The sequence below is a fragment of the Ylistrum balloti genome, unplaced genomic scaffold (assembly GCF_031769215.1).
Source record: "Ylistrum balloti isolate Yb309-2 unplaced genomic scaffold, AGI_CSIRO_Ybal_v1 Utg370524, whole genome shotgun sequence".
In the NCBI taxonomy this organism is placed as follows: Eukaryota; Metazoa; Mollusca; class Bivalvia; order Pectinida; family Pectinidae; genus Ylistrum; species Ylistrum balloti.
The window spans coordinates 319,989-336,178 of record NW_026782335.1 but is presented as its reverse complement, the minus strand read 5'-3'; the positions used below and the strand labels follow the sequence as shown (position 1 = coordinate 336,178).

At 35.5% G+C, this 16,190-nt stretch overlaps 1 protein-coding gene across 1 annotated transcript in view; it reads right to left on the bottom strand.

The window, feature by feature from the left end:
- LOC132555903 (uncharacterized) overlaps nt 1-16,190 on the bottom strand; it is a 46,743-nt gene that overhangs the window by 15,280 nt on the left and 15,273 nt on the right. The window contains exons 7-16 of the mRNA XM_060220282.1: nt 15,201-15,683; nt 12,775-13,034; nt 11,235-11,469; nt 6,681-6,969; nt 5,940-6,136; nt 5,003-5,268; nt 2,620-2,707; nt 2,139-2,294; nt 1,571-1,901; nt 1,040-1,277 (exon numbers count right to left, since the gene is read on the bottom strand). Of these exons, the coding sequence (XP_060076265.1) occupies nt 1,040-1,277; nt 1,571-1,901; nt 2,139-2,294; nt 2,620-2,707; nt 5,003-5,268; nt 5,940-6,136; nt 6,681-6,969; nt 11,235-11,469; nt 12,775-13,034; nt 15,201-15,683 (2,543 nt within the window). The remainder of the gene's footprint in view (nt 1-1,039; nt 1,278-1,570; nt 1,902-2,138; nt 2,295-2,619; nt 2,708-5,002; nt 5,269-5,939; nt 6,137-6,680; nt 6,970-11,234; nt 11,470-12,774; nt 13,035-15,200; nt 15,684-16,190) is intronic.

Sequence of the window (16,190 nt, the reverse complement as noted above, 5' to 3'; positions counted from 1 at the left end):
AGAGTATAAAAAGTCTGTAAACTGATACAGAGTATATATAGTCTGTAAACTGATACAGAGTATATAAAGTCTGTAAACTGATACAGAGTATATGTGGTATGTAAACTGATACAGAGTATATGTAGTCTGTAAACTGATACAGAGTATAAAAAGTCTGTAAACTGATACAGAGTATATAAAGTCTGTAAACTGATACAGAGTATATGTAGTCTGTAAACTGATACAGAGTATATGTAGTCTGTAAACTGATACAGAGTATATAAAGTCTGTAAACTGATACAGAGTATATAAAGTCTGTAAACTGATACAGAGTATATAAAGTCTGTAAACTGATACAGAGTATATAAAGTCTGTAAACTGATACAGAATATATAAAGTCTGTAAACTGATACAGAGTATATAAAGTCTGTAAACTGATACAGAGTATAAAAAGTCTGTAAACTGATACAGAGTATATAAAGTCTGTAAACTGATACAGAGTATATAAAGTCTGTAAACTGATACAGAGTATATAAAGTCTGTAAACTGATACAGAGTATAAAAGTCTGTAAACTGATACAGAGTATATAAAGTCTGTAAACTGATACAGAATATATAAAGTCTGTAAACTGATACAGAGTATATAAAGTCTGTAAACTGATACAGAGTATATAAAGTCTGTAAACTGATACAGAGTATATAAAGTCTGTAAACTGATACAGAGTATATAAAGTCTGTAAACTGATACAGAGTATAAAAGTCTGTAAACTGATACAGAGTATATAAAGTCTGTAAACTGATACAGAGTATATAAAGTCTGTAAACTGATACAGAGTATATGTGGTATGTAAACTGATACAGAGTATATGTAGTCTGTAAACTGATACAGAGTATATAAAGTTAAGTCTGTAAACTGATACCGGAATGCAGGAGCCAATGGAGCGAGGTCAAGGTAGATAGCAAAACTGTAACAGAATGATGAAAAATTGTGATCTAATATATACCTTAGACTAGAAATACTTGAAATTAAACAATCCAATCGTAAGGAGTTTGTACATACTCAGTTGTCAGGCTAGTGTTGACTTCTGCAGTAAACTCTAATTCCGGTTTTTCGTTGTTGTCTCGGATCACCCGTATCTTCGGCTCACAGAGAACGATGATATCGGCAACCATACCACCAAGACTGATGGGGAATTCGGCGTTGTGTTCTGCTAATTCAAAGTCTGGCAACATGATATCAACCTCCAGCAAAACACTGTTATCGCCATCTTTAAACTCTTTCTTACCGTACGACAGACCTGTACATGAAAGGGAAGGTTGAAACAAATATCAGAAATCCATTACAAGATATTTTATATAAATTACAAATTCAATTAATTATATAAAGATATATAAAGATCTAACTTACAAATCACATATTAGGTTTGTACTTCGACAAATAAATGAAAGAAGACACATCTCTAATTGAATCATTTGATGCCGTTGTGAATTAATGGGGGAAAAAACCACACACACTGATTCTGCGCTTGTTTTAGAATATGTTACAAACTAGTCTTTTCTGTTCGTCTTTGCAATATGCTTGCATCCATACCTGGGTTGGAGACGACACCTAAATCAAGAAAGCCTTGGTCGACCTGGCAAGTCTGAAGGGATGAATTTAATACCGGCGTGAAAGTCTGTCCGAGAGCTTCATCCACGTACAGGCAAGCTACATTAGTTCCGGTGCCAACCAAACGGATGTCTTTCACAAGTGCGACCACAGAATTGTTGGTGAAAGTATCGATATCGAACTTCACATGGGAAACGGATCGAGGTTTAATGTTGAAGACCACCGGCAGAGTAGTGAGCACGCCTACAGACATGTCTATGACGTTGTTGGTAAGGTTCACGTAAAGCGTTGTCTCATTCGTTTCGATTGTGTTCTGAATTAACATTATACATAAACTTTTAAAGAAAAATGATGATATCTGCGGAAAATTTCGATCATTTTGTCGTATTTCAAAGTTTTTAATTCTTTCTAAGATATACAATTGAAAAATGACCATAACGATATGTTATGTGATGTTGGTAGATAAAATATGATATTTTATTAAAGTATGGCCATTGTGATCTGAATTGTTCGATTTACAAGACTTGACAGTGACCGTACACATACTCACATTGGTCTTGGGTATGAAAGTGTCTGTCTGAATAAGATCATAACTAGACACAAATATTTCAAAATCGTTGTTGTTCACTGCAACATGGACGGTGTGAGTATCTCCGGCTAAGCTCGAAGTATTATGTAATAATTTGAAAACGCCCTCTACACGAATCTGAAATAAAAATCTAATGGTTAACTAATATGAATTATTTCCTTAAGTTTATAGTTAATGTTTCCAGTTTACTACTGTATTTCATGTACATTACAACTCTGCCACTCCCTCATACTGTTAAACAGGTCAGGTACATATAGATTATAGACAATTATCGTGCGGTTCGTTATACATATATTGTATATAGGGATAATACAAAACAACTTAACCATATAGTGGTTAATCTCGTTCATTCAATACTAGCGAAACAAAACAATAATATAAAAATGAGAGTAAGGTCCAGTTCAAATTGAACTAAGGAACTGTACAACTGGAAACTACTTGCCCTATTTGAAGCCTCATCTGTGCCCATGTATGAATTGCAGATGAATCCAAGATATAGTGTGGCGATACCATTGTAGTTGGAGCCAGGCCTGAAAATATGCCAGTAACTAGTTATAATCATAAATGAAAACAATGTCATTAAGATATGTCTGCTGTTTCATTTGTTCGGGTGTATCAAACTTTGTGTATGAAACATCATTATTCAACTTCCGCCAATTAAGTCCAAGCAGCATTTCATCGGTCTGACGATAATATCTGATGATAAAACCTGTTAACTTCGAGAGTGGTTTTACTTAGATTTCCTCCATTTATTAACATATACATATTAGTCAATATCACATACTTCGAACATTTTAAACCTTTATTAATTTTTTTATAATCACAATATCAGTATTTCTTGATCCTGACATGGAATCCAAACTTCAAGATTTAAATGCCGTGTATGTTATTTTGCCTGCTGATAAGGCGTCTAATCATTGTCTGCAGACATTATTACATTTACTGTATAAACAAGTAAGAGATCCCAGAGGGATCTTGGCGCCCATAATTGCTTGATCTTTATCTGCTCTTTTAAAGTTGGATCTTTTCCCTTTTCTCTTTTTTCTCCGTTTTTGCTTTAACAATAAAAAAATTAAACATTCCCTTGCAGAAAAAGCGATAATAATCTTAACCTGCCAAGTACAAAATGGTCGCCTGGAAGCCATTTTGTTTCTTCTGATCTGTCCGAAAACCAAACGGACACAAGTATAGACCACAGGGAACAAACATATGAAATTTGAGAGAAATTCATTCAGAAATAAGGAAAACAATCTTTACTTGGCGAAATCGAAGATGGCAGCCTGTCGGCCATTTTGTTTTTTCTGATCAGTCCAAAACTCAAACAGGCACAACTAGGGACCAAGAGGCACCTTTACATGAATCATGAGAAAGATATATGCAGCATTCCACAAGAAATAATGATATCAAACTTTCGCAGTAAAAACCCAAGAGGGTCGCCTGTAGGTCAGTTTGTCATCTAATCATACCCAAAATTACATGTGCACAACTAGTGATAAACGGAAACACAGAAACGAATTTTGAGAAAGATGTATGCTGTTGTTCTCAAGAAATAGCGATAATAAACTTTCAAAGTAAAAATCCACTCTTTGTCGGCTAATTATCACTGTTAAAAGAGAACCTGCATATGGGATTTCATATCAAGTACTTTTCAAGAACTAGCGATAACAAACTTCATTGAAAACATACAAGATGGTTAGCCATTTTGTTTTTCTCACACCAAACAGACACAACAAGGGAAAACGAGGAACCTACCTATGAAATTTGAGAAAGATATATCCAGTACCTCTCAAGAAATAGAGATAACAAAAATTGTTTACGGACGGACGAGGGACCATGGACGTAGGGGGGTTTGAATAGTCTAATGATTGTTAGCTAAAAAGAAAAAGACTTGCTTGGTAATGAAGGAAACATTCTGCAATATTTCCTGAAAAGAAATACTAGCCTATAATGCTGCAATATTACAAAACTTTAGATGGTCTATTAATCATAAGTAAACGAACCTCCTCCGCTTTGATTTGATTCCTAAACTTCTCAAGAATTAACATTAACAACGCTTTATAGATGTTCAACAAAAACATTTGTTTAAGTTAATTACCACCAAATTTAGTACTATCGAATCTTTGTTTCATTCTAATGATTTTAGAGAACACCAAAGTCAAGAGTAGCTGTGAAACTGATGAATGTTCCCCGATAATTGGACACAAAATGTCAACCAATGAGAATAATTCTGTAATTGAGGGGTTACAGACCCTGGATTTGGTATACTGTGCATTCTCCTAGTATGACCAATGTATACACCAATTTTCATGTTCCAACTTTTAATGCAAGCAAAGTTCATGAAACTCTGTATTGAGGGTTCATGGGCCCTAATTTTGCTACACTGCAACTTGCTTTTGTATAACTGATGTATACATCATGCTTCATATTGCGGACCCTAATGTTGATACTCTGCACATTGAGTGCGTATAATCAATGTATACTCGAAGATTCTTCATCTATCTACATGCAAATGAATTTATACGCTGGACAAGATATTTTAAGAGAAGGCAATAACTCCTTATTTGAGGGGTCGAGAGCCCTGAATTGGCACACAGCACATTGTCTACGTATGATCAATGTATACCCTAAGTATCGTTTAAATAAAGAAATGCTTTCGAAAGTATTGAAATAAAAATGTCAGAATCTAGATGGGGATGTACTTTAGCCCTAACAGTCCTTAATGCTATAATTTTCAAACATTGGACATTTTCTTTTCACCGGTCTACTTACCGTCTTTTCTTTTTTCCAGCCATACCACTGATGTCACCGACAAAGCTGTCACTTACCGTTTTTCAAAGACAGGATCGATTTCAGTTTGACGAAGACAAGGGAAGTTCTTGCCGACCTCAATCACGGCTGCCCCACAAATCTCCATGTACCCGGGGTCCACTAAGGGAGAGGTGAACATCTTGACGGTGTATTCGCTGGTCATTGAAGCAGGCAACGTCATGTCCAGAATCAAGCGCTTTGCTTCCCCGAACGCTACATATTCTGTATCGTTCGTGCCTATACTGGCCATATAAAAACTAAAGTTGGCGCTCTGAGTAACATTCTGTGGAATCAAAAAAGATACTTACAATGTATGCGATAACATACAAAAGAGACGAAATGTACTTATATAATATTTTATATATTTTATAATATTTTAGCTACAAATCCACATTTTAGTACACAATGAACGTTACCTTTCTTTTCTCATCATTGCAGATGAAACACACTTAAATTATGTTTCCACTTTTCGCTGACAACAAATCACAAAAATCCGGTTTAGCAGTATGACCAATATCAAAAATAAAACGTTATGAAGTGTCTCAAACCTTTTGTCTATATTTGTTTAAAATTTCCCTTTTGTTGTTACACCTTTGATGCCATTTTGTTGAAATTTCAAAAATAAAACGTTATGAAGTGTCTCAAACCTTTTGTCTAGATAACACCTCTGTTTACGTTAATAAGTGTCTCAAACCTTTTCTTGAGATAACACCTTTGTTTACGTTAAGAAGTGTCTCAAATCTTTTGTTGAGATAACACCTTTGATTTACGTTAAGAAGTGTCTCAAACCTTTTGTTGAAATTACACCTTTGATTTTTTTGGTTCTGCTTCATTAGTATTGCTTTTATCACATTATAGATGCCTTTATTTGAGTCAAACAAAAATCGGTTATTTAAAGAAACGATATGAATATGCAGCTTAAAACATGTTTGTCTTTTGCCATTTATTACTCACCCTGTCGATACTGGAGGTGTTGCTAGTAGCAGTCAATGTTTGTGTTATGGCATTGCTTTGTCCACTGGCATACGTCGCAGTGGACGTGAAGTCCAGTTGGGTACCATCAGTCACGGTTTGAGCGAGCTGCACGATAATCTCAAACAGGATTGTGTTGTCGTCATAGAAATCGTTATTGACCAGTGGAGGGTCGGGACCTGAAAACAGAGAATATGTTACAGAGGGCAGAGTACCAGGAAAGGCATAAACATATCTACATACAGGTGTGATGTAATAACGGTATGAAGTATAATGTAAGAAAACAGCATTTTGGTTTGATCCTTACCATAATCTTCGTATTTCATCCCCAATACTAGAGAAAGCCAGATTTACATGGTGACATTAATGCGTTGCCATTAAGAAACATTAGCAAAGAAATAAATATGAAAATTAATTAACGGCTTCTTTTGTCAAAACTATTTCTGGAAGGACGAAACATTAGTATGGTGCAGTTTAATTCCTTATTTTGCTATACCATTATGATGAATGTATTCTACATTATCCAAACCTTTCGTATCGCCAGACAGTCGAGTTTATGGGAAGATATGCACTTGATAAAATGCAGATTTTCTCTATTCGTTCACCACTACATGTTTCTTCTAAATGTCTTATATTTATAGACTTTTTATCTTGAAACTACATCACACAAGGTAACCATATTCGGCATGTTTAATAGGTTATTGGCATATTTGTAGTACCTACCACAATTGGTAACATAACTTGCGTTAAAAGTCGCTCTTTTATTGTCACCAGAAGGCCAAGTGTCGAATACAGGCTCGATCGTCTGATCAAGACACGGGAAGTTATCTCCAGCAGCCATTATACGCAAACCACACACAAACAGTCCGGGTGTCTGTGACTCTACAACAACCATGAGGTCGACACTATCGCCAGGCGCAACCTTCATGACGAGGCTATACACCATCGGATAACCAATGGGGGTCATGGTCAGGGTAGTGTTTTGTATCAAGCCAAGATATGGTGGCGTATTCTACAACCAATATTGAAAGTAAATGAATACAACGTAACATCGAAAAAGAATTTAAACCTCAGCATAATTGTAGAAAAGAAATGTCACAAAAACATGAATACCAAACAGCACAGCAGTATCAACACGGGTATCATATGTCGAATAAAGGATGAGGATTGAAATGTCATCAAGGGATCATTAAATATTATAGCAAAAATGAAACCATCATAAAAATACATATTCTCAGAAAGGGTCTGTTCATCACTCTGTGAGATTAACTCAAATCTGAAGTACACAATGATGAGTTTTTGGTTCTCTTTAGCTCTCATTCACTTATATATACCGTGACTGCAAAAGTGGGGACAGGTGTAACTAGGTCTTATGATAACAACTCAGTGAATACTACGAACGGTAGGTGTAATGTGTCTGTAAAAATCAATTGGAATGGATATTTCACTTACACTTCAAATTCTTCCGCGATATTGTGAACCGCGCACATTTCAATCCGTCATGTACACAATATATGATTAATGCTTACGTTCCAAATAAATACGCCTATGCCCAAGTCATGATGTCGAGTTCATAGTAGTTAAAACATTTGACTTTTGTTAGTATCGTTATAACTCAGCTTTCAGTTACTCAAACTCAAGCTGTAATAGTAATCCCGCCGAAATTTTAGATATGGACAAACCCTTCATAGATGAAAAAGAGATAGGTGACCAGCTGTATTATTCAAAACTGTACACATCATCCGATTACAGTTATGAGTCAGATGAATCTTCAGATGAGAATGATATCTTGCTTGTTCCAACAGATCGCAGTGAATGTAACACCATTCAATACATATCACAAGCGAAATTCTGCAATTACACATGTAACTGTAAATTACATAGTAGTGAACCGTGCAGTGTAAAGATTGACTTAGAACTGCTTTCAAATTCAGGGAACATTATCACAAATTAGCACGTGATGAACTCGATGTTACAATTGAGACTGAGCAGTTTGCTCATCAAACACAAGATAAACAGGAGGGAACAACCATATCAGAAGTTTTTATCTTGAAGTCCGTGTTTGTAGAACGACAGGTTTTGCTTTATTTCAAATTACAGGGAATAAGTGAATCGCAGATACCGATGGAGTGATTCCAAGAAAACTCGGAAATTCTGGAAAGGTTCCATGCACTGTCCGTCAGTGGCATACAGCATAGCAAGACATTTTTGACGAAATATGCTAAAGGCAATTAATTTCCTATTCATGGTAGACTTCCAAATTATAAATATACCCATAGCCATTTTTTACAAATTTAATACACTGGCTGTTGACATGAAGCTTCGACGATTATGTCTTCATACATTTCAGAGAATTTGGCATAATCTATGTGTATGCATCGCCGTCATGAAACCATGAACACACTTGTGCCGCTGGTGTCAAATAAAATGTGACTGGTACAGCAAATAATATAACGGAGAGGTATTAGATGAATGCAGCAACCGTGTCAACCAGGCTATATAGCAGAGAGATCTACACAGCATTGCAAAGAAAGGAATGAAGAAAAGAAAATAGCAGGTAATTAACATAGCAAAGACATCCTTAGGCCGTCCACGGTATATCTTGAATAAATTTTAGTGTATAAACAACTCCGATAGATATTAATAAAAGATCCTCCATATTGAAAGCTATACTACACTAACCATCTTGTTTGTGAATAAGGTAAATACTTATTAATACAATTATTATGTATGACATATTACAAACACTGCATCAACAATGCAATATTGTTATCAATTAATTTGAATAAATTTGTTTAAAAACATTCAAGTGCGTGGGATGAATTTAAAAAGAGGGTTGAAACTGATATTGAATAATTTGAATTTTGATTATTTCATTGTAGGTAATATGCCCTGTCCTTTGGATGGAGCTTTCCATTACTCCTGGGATTTTGCTCAGCAAATTCAATTTCCTTATCATTCTCAGTAAGTTGGCTCTATCTTCTGAAGACCACACTAAAATGCAGTGTTTTTGGAATCTGCTATGAAGGTTAAGGTAACATTCATGTATCATTTTAGTATGAATTTGGCAAACTTGAAGTACATTAACCCAAGCTGGTATGTTGTATCTTAAAAATCACTATTACTGTATTGGCATTGAGATTGATTAATAATTATAATGAATTACAATATACGCTTTATAAATCCTTGAAAGTCATACATAACACTTACTGGTCATATTGATTATGATGTCAAATTAGAAGGCTGTCATTGATTCTGCTGATGATAAAAATATTTTTTATGCAATGAAAACTTGCTATGATTTTTTTCCTACTTATCTCTACAAAGTTATGTTCCATTTATCAGGAAAGCAAGTTTTCTATTTGATGAATGATGCTGGAAACCTTGCGATAGGAAAGGGAGTTAACGCCATGGTCCATCACTATTTTCAGCATTTTCAGATCGTCAACTTCCATTTTGATGGCTGTTGTAGACAAAATAAGAACAACGTTGTGTTTTGCCCTTTGGAGTCTTACAAGGTAATTATATTGGTTGTTACGGAGTATCAGATATACTTTTATTTTAACCAGGATTCCTGTTCATTCAAGTCTGTCAAATGTCATAGGGTGACATAGAGCTGGAGCCTTTCTTAGTGTTACTTCCCACTGTGCTTATCTTCATTAGTACATATCTGTGTATGCTACATACAGTTCAATTGTGGGTATAAGGTAGATTCAGTTTCATATTCTATTAGATTTATCATCACAAATAATTGCCCTCAATTCTATGTTGATGGCAGATTTGTAAAAAATATTACGTGCATCCATTGTGTGGGTGATTAATTTCAATATCCAATACACTACATTATTTTCTTTTCTTTCTCGATTCAACATTGAATATAAAGTTCTTTTATGTTTATTTCAATAATTTGCAGGTCTTCATGTTGTCATTCAAAACTCCATGATGATTGCTAGTCATACAAAGTTTGAATCACACAGACATTTTGACGGTGGAAGTTACGCTCGAGATCCAGTAATGTTGAAACTCTAGAGGAGGTTGCCCAGAGAGTTACACATTCCTCCTGACTAAAATTCCACACTTGGTGAAAGATAAGGACAAGCCAGTAGTGTTAAGAGACCAGAAGCCATGAAGCAATATTTCAAGCTTTTGAAAAACTTGACAAAATATCGCTATTTTCTTGTTGACTCCACAAAGACAGGAACACCACAAAGACAGGAACAGAGTTTTGCAAGAAATTTAATGATTGCCCTACAGTGTCTGTAAACCTGCTGAAAAGAAAGCATTTCTTTCCCTCTGTGAATGATGAATTTGTCAGACAGCATACTTACAGAACATAGCATGCCCCAATCACACTCTAACGAAATCAGAAGCGGACCAAGAGGACAATGAGAAAGTACCAAATTTTCTATGTAAACGAAAAGGTTTGCTGTTGAGATGATGTGTGATTTCTAAGGTATCAGGAATATGCAATCTCGATACAAGCAGCATTTTGTGTCTAAAAGTTTGATAACCAAAGAGAATTTTTACCTGTTAGGAATAAATTCTTGTTTGAGTTGGCAGTTGATATGTCAGATTCTGCTGTAGTAAATTATGTTCCCTGTACTATTATTTCTATGATAATTTGCACTATTGATTGTCTCCCTTTGTTGAGTAGTACTGGTGTAAAAGCTCATCTTGTATAATCTGTCTACCATGACGAAAATTATCAAAATGGTTAATGAAGAACAATGATTGAAGTAGAAGTCCAGACAACACATATATATGAACATGTTTCTGATGTTTCAAAATTTGTTATCTTATTTGTTGATACTTATAAGCGATATGTAAATGGATTGTCTCCCTTTGATGCATACAGTATATTTTATAGTAATTATGTACTGTTGTAAGGGTTTATGAATCATACTTTAGAAAAAAATAATAGTATGACCTTTGGATATTTAAATATGCTATACCTGAGTGGGATATTGAATACAGTTACCTACAATGTCATTATTTGACTATTTTTCTGGTAAATTCAACATAAACAACATGGAATTTAAAGTGGATTTTGTCCGTGGTGGTAATACACAGATTTCTAATATTTTTATCTATATATTTCACAATGTAGGCGTTCAGAAAAAGTATAAAAGTCAATTTATGATGTTACCTCATCTGGCCCAATTTTCGCAGACATTGTCTCATATAAATATCCTTAAATGTATCACTATGCTGTAAGACTTCACATGAAAAGAAGTATTAAATTTCAGACAGCTAGGTATATGATGTTCAAATACGTACGGGTGCAACGGCGCCGCCAGAGTCAATGTTCATGCTTAACTGTCCGACCCAGATCTTTGTCGTTGAGAACATGGTTCCGGCACTGACCCGTTCTAGCGTGCTCATTTCATCGTTCTGAAGAACGGTCAGATCCACTGCTATGGAAATTTGGTCTTCTGCCACGTCGGAATATAACCCCGTGTTGCATACTCCTCCAAATGGGAGTACGGCTCGATTGTAGATACCATCGTTAAACCTTTCAACAAAAGTATGTCCATAGAAAGGAATGATATTCCTTCTTATGTTAATTTTACACATTTTTCTATACGACTTGTAAAGGAAACGAAACTGCTGTTACGATTTCCTAATTACCCTCAATCGGCTACTGATATGATAACCTTGAAACTTTGTCGGTAGTCCTACTCTACGAATTTATCTCATAAATATGAATTAAGCAAGAATATTTCCGTGTATTACGAGTGTTTCGACGAAAATAGATTATGTATACTGAAAAGGAATGCCATTTTACATAGATAGATTATAGTTATCACAAGAAGTTAAGATCAAAAGCCTTATTTAGGAGAAAAAAATATCATGAGTGTTTCGAGAGAGTTTAAATAATACCGAGCTTTAAAGCTGACAATGCTAATAAAAAACGTTCATGTTGCAAAGAAAATAACAGTGTTTTGCAGTCATCGTTTCTAAGGAAGTGGCAAACAAATTAGTCCAAGCCTTGCTTTGTCCGGATATCCTAAGTTATAAAAGGTATGCATGTTATAGCTTTCTGTCTTTTTTCTTTCAATTTACTGAACTGAGCCGCGCGTTCTGTAGGAAGCAAAGGGAGATAGTCATACTAATGCAAAACCTACCTTATACCCAGAATCTAGCTAAACGAGATCGACTTGTCACTTCTGTGTGTTCCGTGTGCGTCAGTGATACTGCCAAATTGTGCAGCGAGCTCACTGTTGCAGATGGATGGTCACTCTAAGACAGGTAATGACTTTGCATGTGTTTTACTTGTCAAGCATTTACACGATTAAGATTGAGAAATCATTCACAGATACTCGTATCCATGTTATGCATGTTGGCAAGCGTTTTAGTGACATTTGTCATGTCTAATGTTTAGTGAACATATATGTGTATGTGACGAGGGTAAGTACTGACTGACTTAAACATCATCAGATGAATGGACTCCAAATGCAATGTTATCTAGTTTGCCAAATTGCATGCATTTTATTGGCTTGTATGCCGGTAGTCATTTCGAGGCAAGGCTTGATTTAAAATGTGTCACTCCCTTAGATACAATTAACGGAATATATCGTTATCCAGAGTGAGCATACAAAAACAGTTTCTGATCCTATCAGCTTTAATGATTTGGATATCCGACTTTTTTCTGATGAGTTTGGAATGAATGAAGAAGAATTGTGAACAAACATGTCCAAAACACGGGCAGTGTTACTTTTTCTATTAGCTAAAATACTTTTTCATAAAAATCTTGAAATTTGTTATTTAAATGTGAATGGATCATCAAACACGCAGTATTCGAGCCATTTCTACTTACTTTGATGTGTAGGTGACCATTTTGTTGAACCAGTGAGGTGTAACACAAGGCACGCTTTTTCCCGCCGACAGGACTTTTGATCGACACACTTTAAACTTGGAGGAGACATTGCCACTGGGCATAATGAACTCGACATCAAACTTTTCATAAGTGCTGTTAGGGGTCGTGACGATATCCAGGACGACGCGTTTACTTAATCCTACAATAACAGTATCCGAGCCAATAGCATACGTCATGTTGAAGTCTGGCGACGTCACGTTCTGTGGGACATTTACAAGGTTAAAACATCATCTTAACGCAAGATTACTATAAATTCTATCTCAACATCAGACTACTCTTAAAGATAAAGTGACTCTTAAGCGCTCATTACAAACATACTCTAAAGCCCTGCCTCCCAAAACATTATCTCAATACTAGATCATTCTAAGACCCTACCGCAATACCAGGTTACTCTCAAAAGTTATCAATACAGAGTTTATTCTTAAACCGTATCTCCTTTCTAGGTTAGTTTAACACACATCCTATCTTAACACATTGTAACTCTCAAACTATACCTCAATATATTTTCATAACAAGGAAACGATCAAACACTCTCTCAATACAAGGCAACTTTAAACACTTTCATAACAAGGAAACGATAAAACACTCTCAATAAAAGGCAACTTAAAACACTTTCATAACAAGGAAACTATAAACACTTTCATAACAAGGAAACGATAAAACACTCTCAATAAAAGGCAACTTAAAACACTTTCATAACAAGGCAACTTAAAACACTTGCATAACAAGGAAACGATAAAACACTCTCAATAAAAGGCAACTTAAAACACTTTCATAACAAGGCAACTTAAAACACTTGCATAACAAGGAAACGATAAAACACTCTCAATAAAAGGCAACTTAAAACACTTGCATAACAAGGAAACGATAAAACACTCTCAATAAAAGGCAACTTAAAACACTTTCATAACAAGGCAACTTAAAACACTTGCATAACAAGGAAACGATAAAACACTCTCAATAAAAGGCAACTTAAAACACTTGCATAACAAGGAAACGATAAAACACTCTCTCAATACAAGGCAACTTTAAACACTTTCATAACAAGGAAACGATAAAACACTCTCAATAAAAGGCAAATTAAAACACTTTCATAACAAGGCAACTTAAAACACTTGCATAACAAGGAAACGATAAAACACTCTCAATAAAAGGCAACTTAAAACACTTGCATAACAAGGAAACGATAAAACACTCTCTCTATACAAGGTAACTCTAAGACCCCTTTTTGATACAGCGGTTACTCTAAAACCATCTCTCATTATATGGTAACTCTAAAACCATCTCTCATTACATGGTAACTCTAAAACCATCTCTCATTACATGGTAACTCTAAAACCATGTCTCATTACATGGTAACTCTAAAACCATCTCTCAATACAAGTTTACTCCAAACCCCTATCTCAATCCAAGGTTACTCTAAACCCCTATCTCAATCCAAGGTTACTCTAAACCCCTATCTCAATCCAAGGTTACTCCAAACCCTATCTCAATCCAAGGTTACTCTAAACCCCTATCTCAATCCAAAGTTACTCTAAACCTCTATCTCAGTCCAAGGTAACTTTAAACCCCTATCTCAATCCAAGGTTACTCTAAACCCCTATCTCAATCCAAAGTTACTCTAAACCCCTATCTCAATCCAAGGTTACTCTAAACCCCTATCTCAATCCAAGGTTACTCTAAACCCCTATCTCAATCCAAGGTTACTCTAAACCCCTATCTCAATCCAAGGTTACTCTAAACCCCTATCTCAATCCAAGGTTACTCTAAATCCCTATCTCAATCCAAGGTTACTCTAAACCCCTATCTCAATCCAAGGTTACTCTAAACCCCTATCTCAATCCAAGGTTACTCTAAACCCCTATCTCAATCCAAGGTTACTCTAAACCCCTTTCTCATGAAAAGGCAACTGTAAATCCCTATCGCAATACAAGGTTACCCTAAACCCATATCTTAATACAAGGTTAGTCTTAAATCCTATTTCATTATCAGACATTTCAATACAAGGTACTTCTGAAATCATATCTCGATAAAACGTTACTCTATCTTAGACTGCCATTAAAGTATGTTGTTACTCTTCAAAGTGCAACCAGTTAAAAAAAATAGTACCGTCCGAATGGTAACTATACAGTAACTGTTATTATTGCAGGGTTGAAAAACATTTCTCTTGTGGTAGCTACCTTCGACAAGAAACTTGATATCTGATGTGCTTATTAATTAGGTTGATATTTAAGGTATATTGGAAGTAAACTTGACAAGGTGTTACCTGATTAGGAGAACAATCTGATTTTATATGTAAATGTGTATGTTTTGAATACTTGAGAACATGCCGCCTGATTAGAAGGTAAATATTATTTGATGCCTACCGCAGTAGCAGCGCTTGTTCCGGTTACTGTAAAAGTGTGTGACGTCACTTCTGTACGTCCTGCATACGCCAGTGACACTGCAAGATCATGCTGCGAGCTCAGTGTGGCAGATGGATGGTCTAATGGTGTAAAAACGACATCCACTTTGACAGAGTTGGCTGTTGTAGAAGATGCCTCAATTGGTAGATTGGTGATGCCCCCGAGAAACATCACGCCTCTGTCAGCGTATAACCCGCTGGTAGTCCTTGCGCTGTACTCGGTAGATTTGTCCAGTGCTAAACACGGCAGGTTGTTGCCGGCCGAGTTGAGAATCACCGAACATAGTTGGAATACTGGTTCATCGCTGATAATAGGTGTTTCTACAGTCAGTTCATAAGTGGCAGTGGTATTGTAGGGTATTTCAATACTAATAGTAACCATTACCGGCTTCTTGATCTCTACATTGGAATCTATGCCTGGGTCGATGCTCACTGTCGCAGAAGGCTGAATTAATGAAAGAATGATAATTTTAGCCGCGTATGGATGATTTCAGTATTAAAATTCTCAATCTACATGAAGCTTCCTATGGACACGTCAGTTAAATAATATATTATACATTGGACATATCGGTATTTTCTTAGTTGTTTTCTATGCTCAGATGTAATGTCAAAGATGTCTTTCTGACAGGAAATAATTTGCACCTGAAATTCATGTAATTGGAATAATCTTCAAACATTATCGCAATCACCAAACCATATTCTGTCCGCCATTTAGATAAGAAAGGTAATACTATTGAACGTGTTGTTTTCTTCGTGACTCCAAAGCATTTATGCAATAACTGCTGCGGGTTTCGCTTTCTTCAAATTCATATTAAAACGAAATCGAATAATGTCATAAGTGCAATGTTGCGAAATATCCGACATGTTTTTTTAATTGAGGTTTTTTCTGATCAGTTCGTTTGCAGTTCGTGATTCATGCTACAAATCCTATTTTTTGATAATTAAATAAGTA